At 37.5% G+C, this 19,923-nt stretch overlaps 1 protein-coding gene across 3 annotated transcripts in view; it reads right to left on the bottom strand.

The window, feature by feature from the left end:
* The window catches only part of si:ch211-1i11.3 (mitogen-activated protein kinase kinase kinase 5), a 116,151-nt gene that overhangs the window by 92,817 nt on the left and 3,411 nt on the right, over positions 1-19,923 (bottom strand). For all 3 annotated transcript variants that reach the window (XM_039739906.1, XM_039739907.1, XM_039739908.1), the window contains exons 2-3: positions 10,638-10,765; positions 8,816-8,839 (exon numbers count right to left, since the gene is read on the bottom strand). In XM_039739906.1, coding sequence (XP_039595840.1) covers positions 8,816-8,839; positions 10,638-10,765 — 152 coding nt within the window. The remainder of the gene's footprint in view (positions 1-8,815; positions 8,840-10,637; positions 10,766-19,923) is intronic.

Below are 19,923 nucleotides of genomic sequence, written 5' to 3'. Positions count from 1 at the left end.
TTTAGCAATGGTAATACTGTAAATACTGAACATAAAAGAAAATAATCAAAACTACTGCAAATGATATAAGAGGTCACCAGAAAAGGCAGAAGCCAAGAAGCAGACCCGAGGAAAAAATAATTCAGTTAAATGAATCAATCAGTCCTCGGGCAAAATTCTCACAGAGATTTCTTTGAGCTCAGCCAGGCAGAACACCAACCCCCATACCCCCGGCCCCCCTCGACCCCAACACACTTTAACAGGCACACCTCTCATACTCAGTACTGAGCAATCTAATCCCATCATCCACTCATTCATATCATCAAATACTGGAAAGTCATTTGTTGCTCCTGAAAATCCAGTGGTTATAACCAATCATATAACTTTTCCTGATTTACCAGAAAGTAACATTCAGAATTCTCAAGTCAAAATGTTTGAAAAGGAAAACAGATGCGGAAGGAAAAGACAATATGCCTTCATAATGCATTCTTTCCAAAAAGTCCAATGTGAAGTGCCACTATCTTCACCAGCATGGCCCTTTCAGTGAATCCTATACTCTAGTCTGATGTTAGGTACAAGAAAAACAAAACCTTAATAGCAATCGGAACAGAAAAATACTCATCCATTCACTAACTCAACAAGAAGGAGAAATAAAGGCTTTCCTCCAAACTACATGGATACTGACTAAGCATATGTGGAGGCATTAAAAACTGTATTACTTGAGCTTGCTAGTGGTAAATCAATGGGTAATGTTTCAAGTTGTGTTCACATTTGCACAAACCATACCCAAAGCTGAGTAGTAGATGGTGTCAGTCTGCTCACATACAGCTAGCTAATGAGGAATCAACAGAAAACACAGATATGGCACGTCTGTACATTAATTTGGTAGAGCAGTATTCATCCAAGGGGGGTGGATAGAGAACTGAAGACCTTTTGCTCTAAGTGCTGCTTTCAAGCTGTTTGTGTTTCTTTCTTTTGAAGGATAGCCTGCCTGTACGCCACCTTCCCTTGAAGGTGTAATGTAATCAAAGCTGCACACATGGAGCAAACATTTAATTACCTTGTTGTGAATTGTAAGGTGGGCAGCACGGTGGCGCAGTGGTAGCTCTCCACCAGCGTCTTTTGTCATCTAAATGTGTTGATAAAATCAGGCTGCGAGCAGATGGCCATTCCATCCCCCCACCGACTTAGAATGTGCACAAACTTCTCCAAGCTCATGCCTTGATTGATTTTCTGGGAGTGAAGTGGAGTTTCAGAGTGGAAATAATAGATCGTTGTTTGGAACACATGCATTTCATGTGTGTTTCGTTTCTACAGTAATCTGTGTAAACACATTGTTAAAACAGAAACGTTTTTTATATTCTAGTAGTAGATGACAAAATGTAGGCATAAACTATATAATGTATGAAGCCTGAAGTATCAAAGAAATACTTTCACAAAAGGTACAAATCTAACACAACAATTGCGCTTTTATTCAAAAATATAACTGCAGAAACAAAAAGCCGCCTTAACATGCGACATTGACACCCATATATTATGACCACCTCCGTAGCGCAATAGAATCAGCTGCCGACTGGGAATCAAAAGGTCGCGAGTTCGATCCTGCACCACTCCGTTTTGAGAAGTAAACTGCTCTTAGTCTTACTATTTTAGAATAAAAACATACATTTGATTTCAGTCTGTAACAGCCAGTGTAATTTATGATACTTGTAAAGGTTAGCTTTGTTTTTTTTTTTTTTTTAAAGTCAGTTTCATTATCTCAGCCGCTTTCAGGAGCCCAAACACACCCCACCCCCGCATCTGATACTGCTGTTTTCACATAGACGCGCTGTAACAGAGGTAAACTTAGCTCCCTTCTACATCGGAGCAAGAATGCACATACCATTGCTTGCACACTAAAGTGTCAGCAGGCACTTTTCGTGGCATTACACACATTTTTGAACATGCCCTCTGCACACTACTTGTGACTTTAGGCTTTAGGAAGTAAGTAAATAAATAAAGGTAAATTGTGTCATAAAATGATTTCTTCAAAACGTCGAATGTTATTTATTTGGCACGGACATGTCTGCATGCACTTTTTGTGGCATTACACGTGTATTTTTTGAGCATGTCCGTGCCAAATAAATAACATTCGACTCCCAGAAAATCAATCAAGGCATGAGCTGGGAGAAGTTGTGCACGTTCTAAGTCGGTGGGGGGATGGAATAGCCGGCTGCTTGCAGCCTGATTTTTATCAGCACATTTAGATGACAAAAGACGCTGGTGGAGAGCTGTGAACGATTTTAAGAAGTGATTTAAGGTGGGACGGATTTACGAGTTTTTTCGTAGGCTCTGGTAATTCTAGTGTTAAACAAAAAAAGTGCATTTAACTTAACCAAAAATACATTGTTAAAACTGAAATGTTTCTCATATTTTAGTAATAAATTAAAAAATGTAGACATAAAATATATAATGTGTAAAGCCTGAAGTGCAAAGATCAAATAAACACTTTCACAAAAGATTCAAGGACGATACAATAGCTTCCGTGGTGCAGCGGTAGGAATTGCTAACTTATAATCAAGAGTCCCCTGGTACAATCCTGACTGCCTCGTATATTTACCGTTTTGAGTAGTGAGTTGCTCTTATCTTTATATATAACTAGCAAAATACCCACGCTTTAGTATGTTAAAGAAGTTATGGAAAAAAAAAAGGAAACATTTTAAAAACAACGTAACATGATTGTCAATGTAATTGTTTTGTCACTGTTATGAGTGTTGCTGTCATCAAGGATTTCATTATCATTATTTCTTTCAATCAGGTTCGTATTTGGAGGATGTGTTATGTTCAAGTTATACTCCGTGTTTGTCAACCGTTGTAAAGATAACAGGTTTCATTCGTCGAAGTGTTCACTACCCAAAGCGGTACTCGTGAATCTAAGATAATACCGGGAATGCCTGTTAAACAAGTTGTGGATTTGCCTGCGAATATTTAGCGGCAGCGTGTCTATGAACTTAATTTAAACTTAAGCTTTACACCTTGCTTTCCTATTGATATGTCTACAAAGGCTTGTTCAGATCCAGAGGGCTGTTCCTTTCTTACTGCATCAATAAACAGCTTGTCTTCCTCTTTATCTGAGACATCACACACTGCATGCACGGGTTTACCTCTCCCAGTCCTGCAAAGTCAGTTCATGTGAGCCACTTGGAGAACATGCATCGAAGGTTCTCAGCCATGCTTGTGCTATCTCGTGCGATCTTGCGATTTGCACGGCTTTATTTAATATTAGCTCAGACCTGGCACTTAAAAGTTTCTCACGCACTTTTGCTGAGTTTGTGCCAAACACTATTCTATCCCTGACCATCTCATCTTCGTTTGCATAAGCACAGTCCTTCACTAGCAATTTTAACTCCGTTACAAAGTGATGAAAAGTCTGATTTATACCCTGCATCCTCTCACTAAACTTGTATCTCGCGAATATCGTATTCGTCTTAGGCATGACAAACGCCAGCGGCAGCGTGTCCATGAACCTAATTTAAAGTTAGGCTTCACACCTTATCTTCCCATTCATTTGCATAAGCACAGACCTTCACCAGCAATTTTAACTCCGTTACAGCAATTTTAACTCCGTTACAAGCTAAGCAAAAGTCTCGGTTATACCCTGCGTCTTCTCATTAAACTTGTATCTCGCGAATATCGTATTCGTCGTAAGCATGACAAACGCCAGCAGCAGCCTGTCTATGAACTTAATTTAAACTTAAGATTTACACCGTGCTTTGTTTCCGCAGTAGCTGCACTTATGAATATGCTTGTATGCGTCACTCGCTTCATATTCTTTTGCTGCCTTCTCAATTGTGTAATGCGTTTTTTGAACAGGTTTCATTCATCGAAGTGATCACCACCCAAATCGGTACTCGTGAATCTAAGAGGTTTAACAGGCATTCCCGGTATTAAGTTGTGGATTTGCCTGCGAATATTTAGCGGCAGCGTGTCTATGAACGTAATTTAAACTTAAGCTTTAGACCTTGCTTTCCTATTGATATGTGTACAAAGGCTTGTTCAGCGGCAGAGGGTCATTTCTGTCCTACTGCATCAATAAGCAGCTCGTCTTCCTCTTTACCTGAGACATCACACACTGAATGCACAGGTTTACCTTTCCCAGTCCTGCAAAGTCAGTTCACGTGAGCCGCTCGGAGTACATGCATCAAAGTTTCTCAGCTGAGCTTGTGCTATGTCGTGCAATCTTGTGATGTCCACGGCTTTATTTAATGTTAGCTAAGACCCGGCACTTAAAAGTTTCTCTCGCACTTTCGCTGAGTTTGTGCCAAATACCAGTCTATCCCTGACCATCTCATCCTCGTTTGCATAAGCACAGTCCTTCACCCGCAAATATTTAGCAGCAGCATGTCTATTGGATTGCTGCTGATGGACGACATTATATGAGCAGGTACTCAATTGCGTGGGAGGCGTGACGATGAGGGACGCAACTCCGCCTCACACAGCGACCGAGCTGCAGGCTATGGCTGTATATACAGTATGTACATAAGCAGGTTCCAGTTATGACCGTTATGCATAGAATTTCGAAATCAAACCTGCTTAACTTTTGTAAGTAAGATGTAAGGAATGAGCCTGCCAAATTCCAGCCTTCTACCTACACAGGAAGTTGGAGAATTAGTGATGAGTCAGTCAGTGAGTCAGTCAGTCAGTGAGGGCTTTTGCCTTTTATTAGTATAGATACGCAATCGTGGCTGTTAATTTGTCTGTCCAGGAATTTAAATCACTTGTAGCTCGCAAACCATTTGAACTACTGACCTGAATTTTGGTACACATATACTACGTGACATCCACTGTCCGCTTTCTAGGTGATGATTGACCTCCAAGGTTATTCCTCCTTTTATTTTTATTTTATTGTAGAATTAACTCTCCGCTGCGGCCAGCAAGGTGGCCGTGCGGCGCATACGTACGGGCACCATTCTCATCCCTGCCACCATCACCGTCACTTCCCCTACCTTTTCATATCTTAAGTCTTCAATCTGCCTCAAGAATGATTTAAGTGCCAGCTTAAGTGAAAAATTAAAGAAAACGTACTAAATAATTGGAACACAAACAGTGACTTAATCAGTTTTAACGTAAAAAGATGCCGATGAAAGAAGAGAAGAAGAGGGCCACTAGGGTGGAGAAAAGAAGAGCTGCTCAGGAAGCAGCAAGCGCATCAACCTCTGAGCAAATGAATGATAAACGTACAGAGAAAGAAAGAGGATGAAAACTAGGAATGGTCAAGTCAAGTGGATTCACTGCATGTTATTGTGTAGTGCGCCGTTACTCGTTGTTAATATTATACAATAAACACATACATTTGATTTGTGTCTGTAACAGCCACTGTAAATGTATAGAACTTGTAAAAGTTACCCTTTTTTTTCACTTTTATTCTCTCAGTCATGATCACAATACATACTACCACCCTAGGGATCTGATGCTGTTACTTTTTATCTGAAACTGGGAATAACTGTAGATGCGAGTGGTGTTTTGAGACAATCGAAATGGAAATTCTCTGATCTGGATGGATAAAAGCTGACACACAAACGCTGGCGAATCTGCCTTATTCGTATCTCATTGTCACTTGATTTTTTTTATTCAGTTTTATTGAGTGTTCCTGCTTACGCTGAATTAGTATGCACCTTATCGCCCGTTATGTCAAAGCTGCACTGACAAAAAATACAGAGACATAGGTATATTTGGAATTATTCATTTTATGACCTTATAGTACATTTCGGAAAACGTTGCAGCACGGATGCAACATTATTCATATTCATTCGCATACCTTCTTGTGGTTGTAATCAGTGAAAATGTTTATTTTCCCCCCCGATCTTGCCCACTCTGCACAGGACTCCAGAACATGCAGAGGAAAGAATGATCCTCTGAAAGGTGAGCCACGAACGCTCTTCTTTTCTCAGTGGTCCCCGTACATGCCTTGCACAGTACATGTGCTTTGATTGCCGGTAGGTCAAGCTTCTTATAGCACAAGCAACTGGCCACATGCATGCTCCTGCTAGCACTAAATAAGCTTACGCCTTCTGGTGTCAGCGTGCAGCACCGGGGAAAAAAAAACGAAAGAGACAAATATATGTAACATTTTGAAGAAATCATTGTATGACCTGAATAGTACCAATCAGAAAACATCATCGCACTAATGCAATATTATTTGAAAACAGGTGGGTATAAATTTGTTACTTGTAAAAGTTTTTCACTTGTTCGTCTCGTTCACGGTCTCCCTCCCGTCCTGATCTGACCCTAACTAACTAACACCGGCAGCTTAAATTCTCAAGAGACGGCAGCATCACAGCTCCAGGATGCTTGTGTTTCAAATGCGCCTGTATTGTGGTGGTGCTGCCGTGAAAAGAAAGCTCCGCTTTGCATTATCTGCATTCAGCTTTTTTTTTCCTTTTTCAGTGAAGTGCTCCCTCACTTTAGAAAGTTTCTTTCTAAATTTTTTTTTCTCCTTCCCCCTCCTCTATCCGACTCGCCATTGCAACCATGTTTATTTTCCTCTACATTCTTCTTCTCCTCAGACGTTCTTCTTCGTTGGTAGGACTGTGTGCAGTCTTGACAAACAATAACAAACGATTCTGCCCCCCTACTCAAGTAGTGCATTGCAGTTACAAAAACCTATGTGGTTCTTTGTGACTGGAGCCTCTATTTAAGGTTCTGCTTAAGACATGTCGACAATAAAAAATCTGCGTCATCGATTTTTTGTAGTCGACGTCGTCGATTACGTCGACTAATCATTGCAGCCCTATTAAGCTGAGGTGGCATGAGTGGTCAAGAAGCAGCACAGAACCTCACAAGTGTCTTCATGTACTGTATATAGGTGCAGACCTATTGACTACTCTGTAGGCAGTGTCAGTGCTAGGTTATTTTGTGCCCTAGGCCAAGATTATTAGTGTGCCAACTAATTGTTCGGTAGATAACTTGTGCGGCTGGGTCACACTCACCCCCCTATGATCTGCACCCTAAGCAAATGCCTAATTTGCCTTAATGGTGGCACTGGACCTTGTCTGTAGGCAAGCAACAAAGATCTTAGCTTAATATGTGTACAGTGTAGATATCTGAAAAAAGGAGTGACGTGCCCACCGCAGGTGGTTCAACACCAGATGTGTTGCTGCATTTTGAATCATCAGAAGCGACTTGATGACATATGTCGATGCTCATGCCAGCAGAGAGTTGCAGTAGTCCACATATGACAAGACTAAAACTTATTCTGTCAGATAAAGTCTGATCTTGCAGATATTGTACAAAGTCAACCTGTAAGACTGAGAAACTGTAGAAACATTGTATTGAAAGAAAGCTGATCATCAACCACCAAAACATTTTCCATGCTGACTTTCCAGGTGTTTGTGATAGTGAGATGGGATTCTGAATAGATGAACAAGTAAGGATAATAAGAAGGCCTGTCTTTGACAGGTTGAGTTGGAGATGGAGTTCCTTCATCCAGCTTGCAATACCAATGGTACATGCAGTGATTCTAACCTATACCATGTGGTCCTCTGGAAGGAACAACACGTACAGCTCTATATCATCAACATAGTACTCACAGGAAAAATAAATAAATAAATCACAGGACTGGATGATACTGCCTATAGAAGAAGCACAGAGAGAAAAGAGAGCCCAGTACTGATTCTTGGGGTACCCCAGTGTTCACCTGTTTCACCTTTGACATTTCTCCACACCAGGACACGCAGTAGGATCTCCCCAAAAGGTAGAACTCAAACCATTTGGAGGAAGTCCTGGTTATGCCAAGATCGGAGAGGGTGACTGACTGTGTCAAAGGCAGAGGAGAGATCCAACAGGATGAGCACAGATGACTTGTTGCTAGCTTTATCCTTGCATAACATGTCAGCAACATATTATTAATACAATTTAGGCAACACTGATCTATAGAAAGCAAACCAAAAAGAAGCGAAAAGGCTAAAATATGACACATGTGCTCTCTGAAACAGACACTGTGCTGTATATGGACCAGTGAATGAAAAATGAATTCTGAGGAGAAGAAAATGCTATTTGCATATGCTATAGTCATTTAAATAGATTGCTACTCTTTATCTGTTTTAACAGAAATAATGAAACTAAATCTTTACTATACCAGCCTAAACAGAACTATATTTGTGTGCGCTAAATGAAGATTGATTTAGCAAAAGGTTCAGTGTAAAGCAGTAACTGACATTTGCTTAACACAGAAAACAAACACTCTAATGACGTTAAGGAGCTAAATTTTAATATGGATTGGTTAGAAAAATAAAAAAAAGATACTTATTTCTATTTAAAAAATAATCTGTAGCTTGAAAAAAAACCTTTAGCTGACCTCTCACCAATAAAACTTCATGTAAGCTATTACCATTCTTCCCATCAAAGAAAATCTTTGAAACATTAACTTACTGTATCACAAAAACATTAAAACTTAGCAATACCAAAGGTCGTTTGACAGGCCTTTTAATTGGACCAGTTTATAGTCACTGGAGGATAAATGCTACAGCTATTTCATCATGTTTAAAACTTTACAAGCACATGATCTACTGTTATTAATTTCATATAACTCTTACTCTTTTCTATTTGAAGCTCTCTGATCAAGAGCAAACCAAAATAAAGAAGAAAGCTTTTTAACAAAACAAACACTAGGAATTTCACACTATGCTTGGTTAATATTTTATAGGGATAAATATTCAAAAGCTATTTTGTTCAAAGGTATAGGTTACATTGCAGTCCTATATGTTTAAAATGCTTTTAACAGTTTCATATTTATAGTATTTCACAAAAAAATTCTAATGAAAGGTCAGTTAAAACAAATCATCTTATTAATACATACCATAATTTTCTGCAGGACATCCTCCTGTAAAACAAACACAAAGACCATAATAAAGCAAACAATTCAGAACCCAAATCAAATTCACATATATAGTATTTTAACTGAAACAACATTCAATACTTTAATGGTGAGTAACCATTATTACCTTTCTCTAAACAAACTGACATTGCACAAGGGTTAGAGCTCTAGAGGTCTGGCTAAATTAATCTCTGCAATTCATTTCTTTAGCAAAATAAAAAAAAGTATAAAATTGCATGTACATTTAGTGTTTGTTCCATTATTTAATAAATATGTTGATTTCACAAGTGGTTTGCAGGGAGTCAAGCCTATCTGAGAGGATTTCTCCACATGACCGAAACACATTCAGGATGGGACGCAGGTTTACTGTAGTGGGAAAACTCTTGCATACAGCCACATATGTCCTCATACACTTTCCAAAAAACCATTTACTATTTTTAAAACGATGCAGCTGGGCCTTACATGTTTGTTTGTTCATAAACGCACCATATAACATTAGAATATGTTTCTGGCTCACAAAGATGGCACTAAGTTGAAAGAAGGTGTTGGTGAGATGTACACGTGATGGCCTTCTGCAGCCTTCTGCGAAGCACAGTTGTACCTCTGCCTAGGGTACATTTTGGAGGTATAGGGCATCTAGTCCAAAATAAATGGAATGGGTCACTGCTAAGAAAAATGTTAAAACAGATTTGATTTCAGCATTGTGTACCTTTGAAAAACTATTTTCTGTATGATTAATGACCCCAAACACAATACAAAGACAACTAAGACTATAGATGAAACACTTATGGCATTAGACTGGCCACTTTAAAGTTCCAACATCAACATAACTGAAGCTGTCGGAGATCATCTGGACATGGAAAAGAACAAAAACAGCCAAAGTCAACAGAGGACTTGAGGCATGTCCTGAAAAAAAGCACTAGAAGAATTTACCATAGGACTTTAAGAAAAAATAGACAGTATTGTACCAAAGCAAAAAGTTGTTTCATTTCTATACCCCAAGTGAGGTTACAAAGTATTGACTTATTTGAAAAACTCAAGGCATACTTGTTACTCTTTATTTTATCATAGTTTACTTGTGCATATTCTCATGTTATATGGTGTTTTAAAGAACAAATAAGCACTTACTGTTCAGATACTATAACTATCTTTAAAAGTAGTTTACTTGGGTGACCCAAAACATAACTGACAGACAAATGTACAGTATGTGATGTTCATATTATATACATATCTAGAATTTCAGTAATTCCATTACCAGCTCTTCAAATTCATTGGTATTAATCAGCATTAATTGCAATCTGATTACACAAAAACAGTTTATAGTTATAGTGACTATGAAACATTTTATACAAAATAAGGGCAGCATAGATAAGAGCTTCTTGCATGTGAAATAATAAGCTGTAAATGTTGTTTGTGAATCATACAGATGCTAGCCTAACCCAGAGGGAACCAATAATTGAATTTCATGTTATTATAGGCTCAAACACTGACATGGCATTGCATGTTATATCTTGCAACAGCACTTAGTTGAGGTTTTATTTAAAGGATTATGACACCAGGTGGCTGTTTTGCAAAATGAATGATGCAAGGCTGATGAGTGAGCAATCTGTCCTATAGGGCTGAGTCAAAATCCCTTCACTTGTGGGCCTAAATGGTCTATCCCCTGTGAGATGCTACTAAACCTAAAGAAGGAACAGTTCTTTGAAAATCTGTGCAAGCAAAAAGGAAAATAGATTCCAAAATTCCTATGCTGGCAGTCTGTGTGTGTGTGTTTAAGATTTCAATTAACTTTAACCTTTCTTACCTTGACAGAATCCTTTTCATAACAATACAAAAGAATATTGTTTGTCATTTGGAAGCTCTCCCTTACACCCAGGTGATAAAAAATGGATGGCTGACAAAAGGAATCACTCATTTCCACCACAGCAACATCTGAAATAATGTTAGAGTTTATGGTTTATTTCCAATAAGTTTGCATAACACCAAATACTAAAAAAGAATTCATTGTTCCTGTTCATTTGACTAAACTTAAAGTCATATTCCTATAGGCAAAAAATGTGTCTGTTTCCAACAACAGGAAATAAATTCTTCATTCAATTCATCCCACTTGGACATTTAAACACGGGAAATGAATTTCAAGTACCTCTGCAGACCTGTCATATTTATAGTAGTTGCAGGACATACTAAACATAATGATTCATTGTCAAAATTCAGCTTCTGGCAAGTCCCTGTGAGATAATTGTTTGTTTATAGTCAGGCTCAGGAACAGTAACTGAGATAATAATGCGTCATATTTAAAATATTGTTTGAATATACAAATGTGTGTTTAAAATTCTTTTGGGCTACATAAATATACATTGACATGAGACAAATTTTCATAATAATTATTAAACTTATATAAACACAGAAAGCAGGTGCCAGGCAAGCAGCCTCACCAATGCATTTACTTCTTCAGATGTCTGAGAAAATGTGCTCCCCAGATTCTATGGGTTCAGTGTGGAGTCCTTCATGACTAGTCTTGGTAATTTCTGGTAGAGTATCTGCTCAAATCAGTAAACCCTGGGCATCCTGTCAATAACTCATTTTGTCTTAGATACATTTTTTTTCTGTTCATTTGTTCTGAATTTTCTAAAAGCCTTATTTTCAACATATGCAGTGTGGTGTAGTGGTTAAAGCTTTGGACTTCAGACCTTTTAATTGTGGGTTCAGATCCCACTACTGAAATTCAACTGTCCACCTTTGCAAATTATTGGCCAGACTGAGTCTGTTGTTGGTCGTTTAAATTCCTAGGGACTACTTTCATTAATACATTAAAATAGGACAAGCACATCACCTCCACCATGAAGAAAGCCAGGCAGAGATTGTTCTTTCTTAAGAAGCTTGGCATATCAAGACGTATATTGTTAAATTGTTACTCAGTCATCATTGAGAGTATCGTGACCTCCTCAATGACCGTTTGATTTCCTTCTGCCTCCTCGCTTTCTAAGGCTCGGTTGTAGCAGGTGAATTGTTCAGCTGAGAAAATCATTGGCTGTTGTCTCCCAACATTAAGAGATCTGTTCATCGCTAGAACAAAAAAGAGCTGGAAAGATTGCAGCTGACTCCATCCACCCCAGCAGCCATCTGTTCATTTCATTTCCATCACAGAGGAGGTGCAGGTCTATTGCGACTTAAAAGTATATTCCATCTCCACAGCTCCTTTCTTCATATTATTCAGATCCTAAATAAACTTGCATAGGGTTACTCCTAACTGCTTTTGCAACATATAACTGGTAACTGTGCTATCAGTCTATTCGTAAATACTTCATAATTGCTCAACTTGTACTAATATCTATATTATTTTGTATAGTTATTCCATTTATTTGAGTTAACTATTGAAGTTTGTAACTGTTGGGTTCAAGAAACTGTTGTATTTGTATAATGGTTTGCACAATGTCAGATTAATGGTGGGATGAATTTGTGTTGTCTTGAGTTGGTTATGTCTTACATCTCGTGTTTTATACCTAACCAAAGTCAATCCTGGTATGTTTCAAATGCTAGCAATAAAGTGATTCTGATTCGGAGTTTGATGCGACCTTGAGTAAGTCACTTCACCTGCCTGTGCTCCAACTGGAAACAATTGGAAAAACAAAAGAAATGCAGCCAATTGTATTTCAAATGTTGTATGTCACCTTGGATAAAGGCATTAGCTAAATACGTTATTAATAACAACATGGCCACATATGTGTGCTAGACTATTTTTTTTACTGAGAAAAATATTAATGTTATTTAATTTTACATGCATTATAACACAAGTTTAAAGTCTCAAGATTTTCTTGAGTTGTATGGACACACTGCACTGTCGCTATGGAATACCTCCCAAGAGGCACTACAAGTCACGTTACAATGGCAATGCTATAAAAATCATTTCAGCCCTCTGTCTGAGATTACATATTTATACCCTGAACAGTGTTAGAGTGGAAATCAGCATTTGGTATTCTGGTTAGTACATCAAAGCCATTCCCTTATGGATTTGATTTATAGTCTCAGTGCTTTGGTTCTGGAAATATTAATGTAGTTTATATATAAATTCCGGCAATTTTTGTTTTAACTTTGTTTAAGGTGTTAGATTCTTGGACTTTGTCTTTGGTAACAAGACTTCTGTAATCTAAAAAAACAATTGTTGTTTCAGTTTCTTGAAAATTTGCACATCTCCAGGATCATTTTTAAAAACATCTTCATAGTTGCTCACAATTCACCAAGAAAGCAGAAAACTACAGATTTGATAGGCTGGTGGCAAGGCCTACCATAATCCTGATGGTGTGAGCACCGATAGATCAGGAAGTTCAGTTGTCCTGTGAAATTCAAATACAGCTCTACTCCAGTGATGTCTAGTCCTAGCACTCTGGCACTGCAGTTGCAAATGTTTGCTCCAAATATCCTTAATTTGAATCAATTTCTTTCAGTAAATGACACACATCACTCAATTGCACATACTCCTCCGTATTTACAAAGTCATAATTTATTATTCTGTAGCACTGAGAAGATATGAGCCCTTCAACAAGTGGGCTGCAGCAGTACCCACTGTGCCACCCTTGATTAAATTACACAGAAACTATAAAGAAACATGCAAGCAGCACTGAGTTATCACTAATGAGGCCCACTAACTTTCACCTTGAGTTCTTTCTTTGTAGAGTACAGCTTTTAATTATTGAGCTGAATAAATAAATTTGACCTCTTTATAAGCTGCATATCTGAAAATACTTGGTATAATGTGGTACTGGTCTTCAAATACAAAACAAGTACAGAAATTATGTAGAAACTCACCAGAAGGAGACCATGTCCATTGATTCAATTTCTAAACCCGCTTATTCCATTTTTGGTTCACAGGGGAGCTAAATCTAAGCCCAGCTGTATCAAGCAGAAGGCTGGAATCATCCATGGAATGAACAGGACTTACACGCTCACTTACGCTGACTGGCCAATTTATATTTGTCAATCACACTAATGTAATTCACACACTGTCAAGATGAGTGCAAAGGCCAGAATACACAAAGGAAACTCTCATAGAAATAGCAAACACATGTGCATTGCACACACTAAACACCAATGAAGCAGCAGCGCTACCTATTGTGCACTCACACAAATGGCCTGAAAGAAAATGACACTTATAGGTACAATAACCTACTGTATATACTGTACATACAAAAAACAGGCTGGGCGCAGTTCAATTAGCTGTGATCCAGAGATATTTATGCATGTAAGAATAATGCCCAATTAGTTGGTGAGAACAGCTTACCCTATCCTTCTTTAGAAATACTTTATTCCACCATTAAACTATTCCTCTTACTTGATATTTAAACACACCACCAAGAAATGAACTCAAACACAATTGTAATTTTATTTTTATACTATTTTTTATTTTGAGAACAGTACATAACAGCAAAACAGAACCTGAAAATAACACAATAAGAACAACAGTGTTCATAGAAACTCAAGAAATTCAACACTCATCCCCACACCCACCATACTGACCTACACAATTAGAAAGTCTTGTCTAAAAAGGCTCTTTTTATACAGTAACAAAGCAAATAAAACAAAAGGATTCAGCATACTCCCAGCATGTTAACATCAGAATTATATTAAGGAGTTCTTGCCAAGTTAAAAACAAATTTTCAACTGCTCATCATGGAGGGAATTTGACTTTTTTCCCCCATTTCAGATAATATAGAACATTACAGTTGCCATTGAGTTTTAGGAGTAAATTGAGTTTTTTCTCCTGAGTAAACTGTTTTTGTGCTATGCAGGCACTTGACATCACTCACTGGATAGATCAGCCTGATGATATTGACAATTTTAGATGAGATATATGTGACCAATGAACAGTTTTAGTTGAATTATGATGCGTTTAACACATACTGAACTAGAGTGTGTTTTGTTAATGACTGAATTTCAATTTTTCAAAAATATTAACTTCATAGTTCAATAGCACTCACAAAACACATCAGCGATAACGGACACCCTTGCAAAGTTCTGCATTTTACCTTGAAATAATTGAGTTCTTATTATTAATACAGACTGAGGCCTCTAGACTTATAAAAAGTACTACAACCTATATAGTAGGACCAAACCTAGATATTCACAGTATTATTAAACAGATAAGCCAACTCAACTCTATGAAAAGCAGACCCCTGGAGATTCTGATTCTGCTCAGTATATATAACATTAGGCGAGTGCTGAAGATCGTATAGCAAGCATCAGATTAAATAAACATAAGCATAAATCTGGCCTGACCTTTTGATAATAAGAGGAATGCACTTATTACTCTTTTGGCTCGTTTTCACAAAGATCTTACAGGCCTGTTCAAAGGAGTGACATGTCATAGGAATGACATAATGAAGGAGTGAAACCTCAGATATAAATTTCAAAGGAGTGACAACCATCCAACCAACCATCCCAGTGGAAGGTGAGGCGACAACGTTTTTTCCGGCAAGCGTTCTTTCAGTTGTGCGTGGTAGGTGACTCGTTATGTCACTCCAATAAACTGTCACTTTTTAATACAGTATTTATGTCACTCCTTTGTTATGTCACTCCTTCGATACAGACCCAGATCTTAACACCATTATTGAGAAGTTAAATTGGTCTATATTTTTCTTTGGAAAGATAGTAATTTATACTTGACATAATCTTTTGGTAGAGATTTATTTGATCGAGCTTCAATAAACATTCCGAACAATGATGGCACAAAACAAGATGAAAGTTTTATTTATTTTTTTTTAATAAACTCCAATGATCAAGTATTTGCTACATTAAAATATTACTGGCTTTTTCTCCCGGTTAATAATGATCCTTATATATAATTTGATACTATCTGTATGTATGGTGTTCTCATCAATACCCCGTATGTATGGTGTTCGCATCAATACCTCGACTCAAAACAAGTTAGAACCATGCAATGGGACTCTGCCTCTGTAGTTGGAACATAACGTGGCAAACGCGGCTAAGAATGTTCAAATGCTTCAGTGATGCCACTGGACGGCCGAGTTTAGTAAGTCAGTGTTGGTTCAAGCAGATAACAGTAAGTTCATTTGGTTTTTGGAACATTGGTTTGGTGGGGTGTACTTTCCAGGACTAACATCGTCGACTGACTTAAACCCTTTGACAGCTTCGGAACCGTAACTAATTTAGAACGTATCGCCATTTGCTTGGTACATCGAAATCTATCTTTGGCCAGTTTGGTTTTGGCATCCGTTCTTCTGACATCTATTGGCAAACTGGGTAATGACGGCTGGGTATTATCAACGGTCATTGTTTAAATTTTAGCCAATCTCAGATCTAAAATGACCACGCCAACATAATTATTACTCCGACTCTGATTAGAGACATAAAATACGGTTTGTCTTGAAAATTTGTTTGCCAGAAAAAGTCAAATGAGGTGCACCGAAGAGCCGAGTTCACGTCTCGCAGCCCAGTTTAAACAGGAAGCTCTTCATTACATCGGACGAAAAGGTCTATTTTAAGCACAAATCAGTGCCATGATAACAAAATCATTTCAAGCACTTAAAAAAACAAATAATTCTTTGCAGAGAAAGTATGGATTTCATAAACGTAGAATTTGTAGCCTGTTTCGATCGGGCTCCCAGTCGCTAGTAATAATATAACTTAATGATAAACTGTTGTGTCATACCACCCAAGTCAAATGATACAATTCCAATTGCAGAGCCAACCTTTTCCTACAGAGCAATCAGGCATAGAAAGCATAATAATCAGCTCCAATAACATTCTAGCCAGCAATTTATTTTTTATATGAGACATAAGAGATCATTTCTCCTCTTAAACCTGCTTTCAGCATTTCTCAGACTGTTCCTGCAACAGTCTCAGAAGAAGTATTGCTCTATAAGAAAACATCATATCTGAAAATGAAATTTATGAAGTCCTCATCACGTATATATAAAATGTATTAACGAACAGAAAGAACATTCTCTCGATTCTGAATAGAGAAATTCCCACCTTTTAGAAAGATTGCAATCTGTAAAGAAATACATGTACTAAACTACAGTCAAAGTATTAGATAGTACTGTATAACAGCAGTTGCTGATGACACAGCTAAGTCTGGACTTAATACACATTTAAAGTGTCCTGACATTATAAGGGTATGAGTGCCATACTTGGAACTAATGCAAGTACCTTAGTATCTGGTTTACATTACCAGGCTGAAGTGACTCAAATCCAATTTTTTTACCTCAATGTGACACAAATCTGATGTTTTCAGGGCTGTGTGGACACAGAAATCCAATCTTTTCAAATCAGATTTCAGTCATTTTCATATGTGGTACTAGGTCGGATACTTATCAAAATGTGGCCATGTGCCATGAATGAGAACAGTCAGACTGGCACTCGAGCTGTTTTTTTTTTGCCTATACACATGGCCTGAATGCTGCCATCTTCAGCCAGCACCAGCAGCATGGCTAAACAACAATGGAGGAACTTGTGACACCCACACTTCTCTTGGTGCAGAAGTGTAGCAATAGCTGTGAAAACAACAAATCCTAGTCATCTGGCTTTTCTCGCCTTTTCGACCTAATCATGTACAGTCCAGAGCAAAATGCAATGCGTACACTAGCTCCTATTCCATTCATTTTGTCAGTTTCAATTCCATAAGTTGTCTCACAAATATGAAGTTTTTTGATACAAATGTATCAATGTGTACATGCACGCCATTTCAGAGGACAGATGCCTTCACATTACACATAGGTACAGGTCACTTGTACTGATGAATATAAACTGCCAAGATAGGCAAATCTGATCTGAGCTAAAAAAAAATCTAAATTGAGCAATGAGGCTTGTAATGTGAACATGGCCCTTAAGTATAAATTCTGTGTCATAAATATATGGTGTGTACACATTTTCCAGAATTAATTTTGATTAGTACACATCCATACCACCATAATATACCACCCTTAGAGACAAACACTACATCAGTGGCTACAAATTTAAATTTCCTTACTTCTGGTTTTTGTATCAAACTTATTATGCAAAACCTGACCAACCGAGTTTCTTTTCAGACCAAAATGATCATCCCTTGTAATGTACGGCTTCTGTAAAAATGCTGTCTCAGCTCTTAAGGATGCGAGGGCACTTTACTTTTCTTAAGGGCATGACTTAGACTAACAAAATTTATTGAAAGATCAGAATTATACCTTTTCTGCCTTCTATAAAAAATGTCTTCTAATATTATATGTAAAAAGGGAGATTATTGAAAATTAATGAAAAGTGAACAGCTGTGATTTTATTCCCATAAATCTCTACCACTGTGTACTATTGCAGTTCTGGCCAAACTAATTCATTTAAATGAACTGAAAGGCCCAAGGTCAAATTGCATACACTGCCTTATAAATAAGCTTGCCACTGCTGTCTCCTGAAAACAAGCATAACAGGAACTGACCTATTAAAGTGTGTATAGAGAAGAATCACCCCCCTTCAAAATATTCACGTTCTGTTGGTTTTTAAGCTGAAATGAAGACACACAGACAAAAAAATATTTATCCACCTGCATTTACTCAATGTAACTTATAACAATTAAGTAAAAGATATAATAGCAACAGTTTAGAAAAAAAAATAGAATCACGGAGATGGTTAAAGGATCACCCTCCTTTGTCAGTGCTTTGTGGAAGCACCTTTTGCTTTGATTACAGCCATGAGTCTGTTGGGATACTCGCTACTTCTCTACCAACTTTACACATATAGCGGGAGAAATATTTTTGTGTGTGTGTCTTCATTTCAGGCTGCGAAGCAATAAAATGTGAATATTTTGAAGGGGACGGGGATTTTTTTCTATACATACTGTATATATGGAGTATGACATATAAGGACCCATGCGTTGGCCTCTGCTTCTGTATCTGCAGGGTCTTAGGGAGAATCAGAGAGCCCCACTAGTATCTGAAAATCATTTGTCCAATATGGGAGTTTCAGCAGACCTTGCTTTTACTGGAAATTACCTATAATGTGAGATTTGGTATATCTGCAATTGCAATAAAATGAGTAAAGGATGATTTTTACTACTGGAAACCAGATGAATGATCCAAGTACAGTACCAATGTATACACAGTTTTATTAAAGAAATATGAACCATCCTTTATAACTACTATATTAGTAGTAAACATGGGCACCCAGTTTATTAAAAATGTGTGTATTATAGATATATTAGTAAACAGAATAATAAGATTGTGTTTTATTGTTGGAGGTTGTGTTTTACTTATATGCTGGAATACTATGAAGAAGCAATAAAAGCTTACAATCAGAAAAGTGCATATGATATTATTTATCTTGATTTTCTGAAAGCATTTGATAAAGGTCCCACATGAGAGGCTGGGCATCAATCTAAAAGAAGTGGGAGTTCAGGATGTAGATGGGTGCAGAATTGGCTAAAGCACATGAAGCAAAGTGTGTGAGGAATCGTATCTGAATTGTGTGATGCAGAGGTGATGCTGCTATTTCTAACACACAAATGATCAGGATAAAAATATATTGAAAAACAAGCTGGCTAATTTTGCAGATGATTCCAAATTAGGAGGGTGGTCAGATAATCTAGAATCTATTGAATTATTACAGAAAGACTTTGGGTAAATTTGTAGCAGATGAAATTTAAGACAAGGATGTAACATATTACATGGAGGAAATAAAAATGTTAGATTTGACTACACAATGGCAGGTCTGAAAATTGAAAGTACTGCTTATGAGGAGGATTGAGGAGTCATAGTGAACTTGTCACTATTAAAATTCCAGGCCGCATTTAGACGCAATGAACAGGGCTACTAGGATGTTAGGTTAAATACTACGATGTGTGGAATACAAATCAAGGAAGATTATGCTTACATTATAACTTCTAAGTGATGCCTTACCTAGAGTATGGTGTTTAAATTACAATAAAACGATACAACAGTGCTAGAGAAGGTCCGGTGATTAGGTAGATTCCAGGACTAAAAGGTAACAGTTCTAAGAACAGAGAGAAGTTTAATCTTTTCAGTTTAAGCAAATTGAGATTAAAATGTGACACGACTGAACTTTTAAAAATTATAATATGAATTAGCAGTGTGGATTCCAGCATTATA

This window comes from Polypterus senegalus, chromosome 17 (assembly GCF_016835505.1).
Source record: "Polypterus senegalus isolate Bchr_013 chromosome 17, ASM1683550v1, whole genome shotgun sequence".
In the NCBI taxonomy this organism is placed as follows: domain Eukaryota; kingdom Metazoa; phylum Chordata; class Cladistia; order Polypteriformes; family Polypteridae; genus Polypterus; species Polypterus senegalus.
The sequence above is the reverse complement of the archived record's forward strand: the minus strand, read 5'-3'. Positions and strand labels throughout refer to the sequence as shown.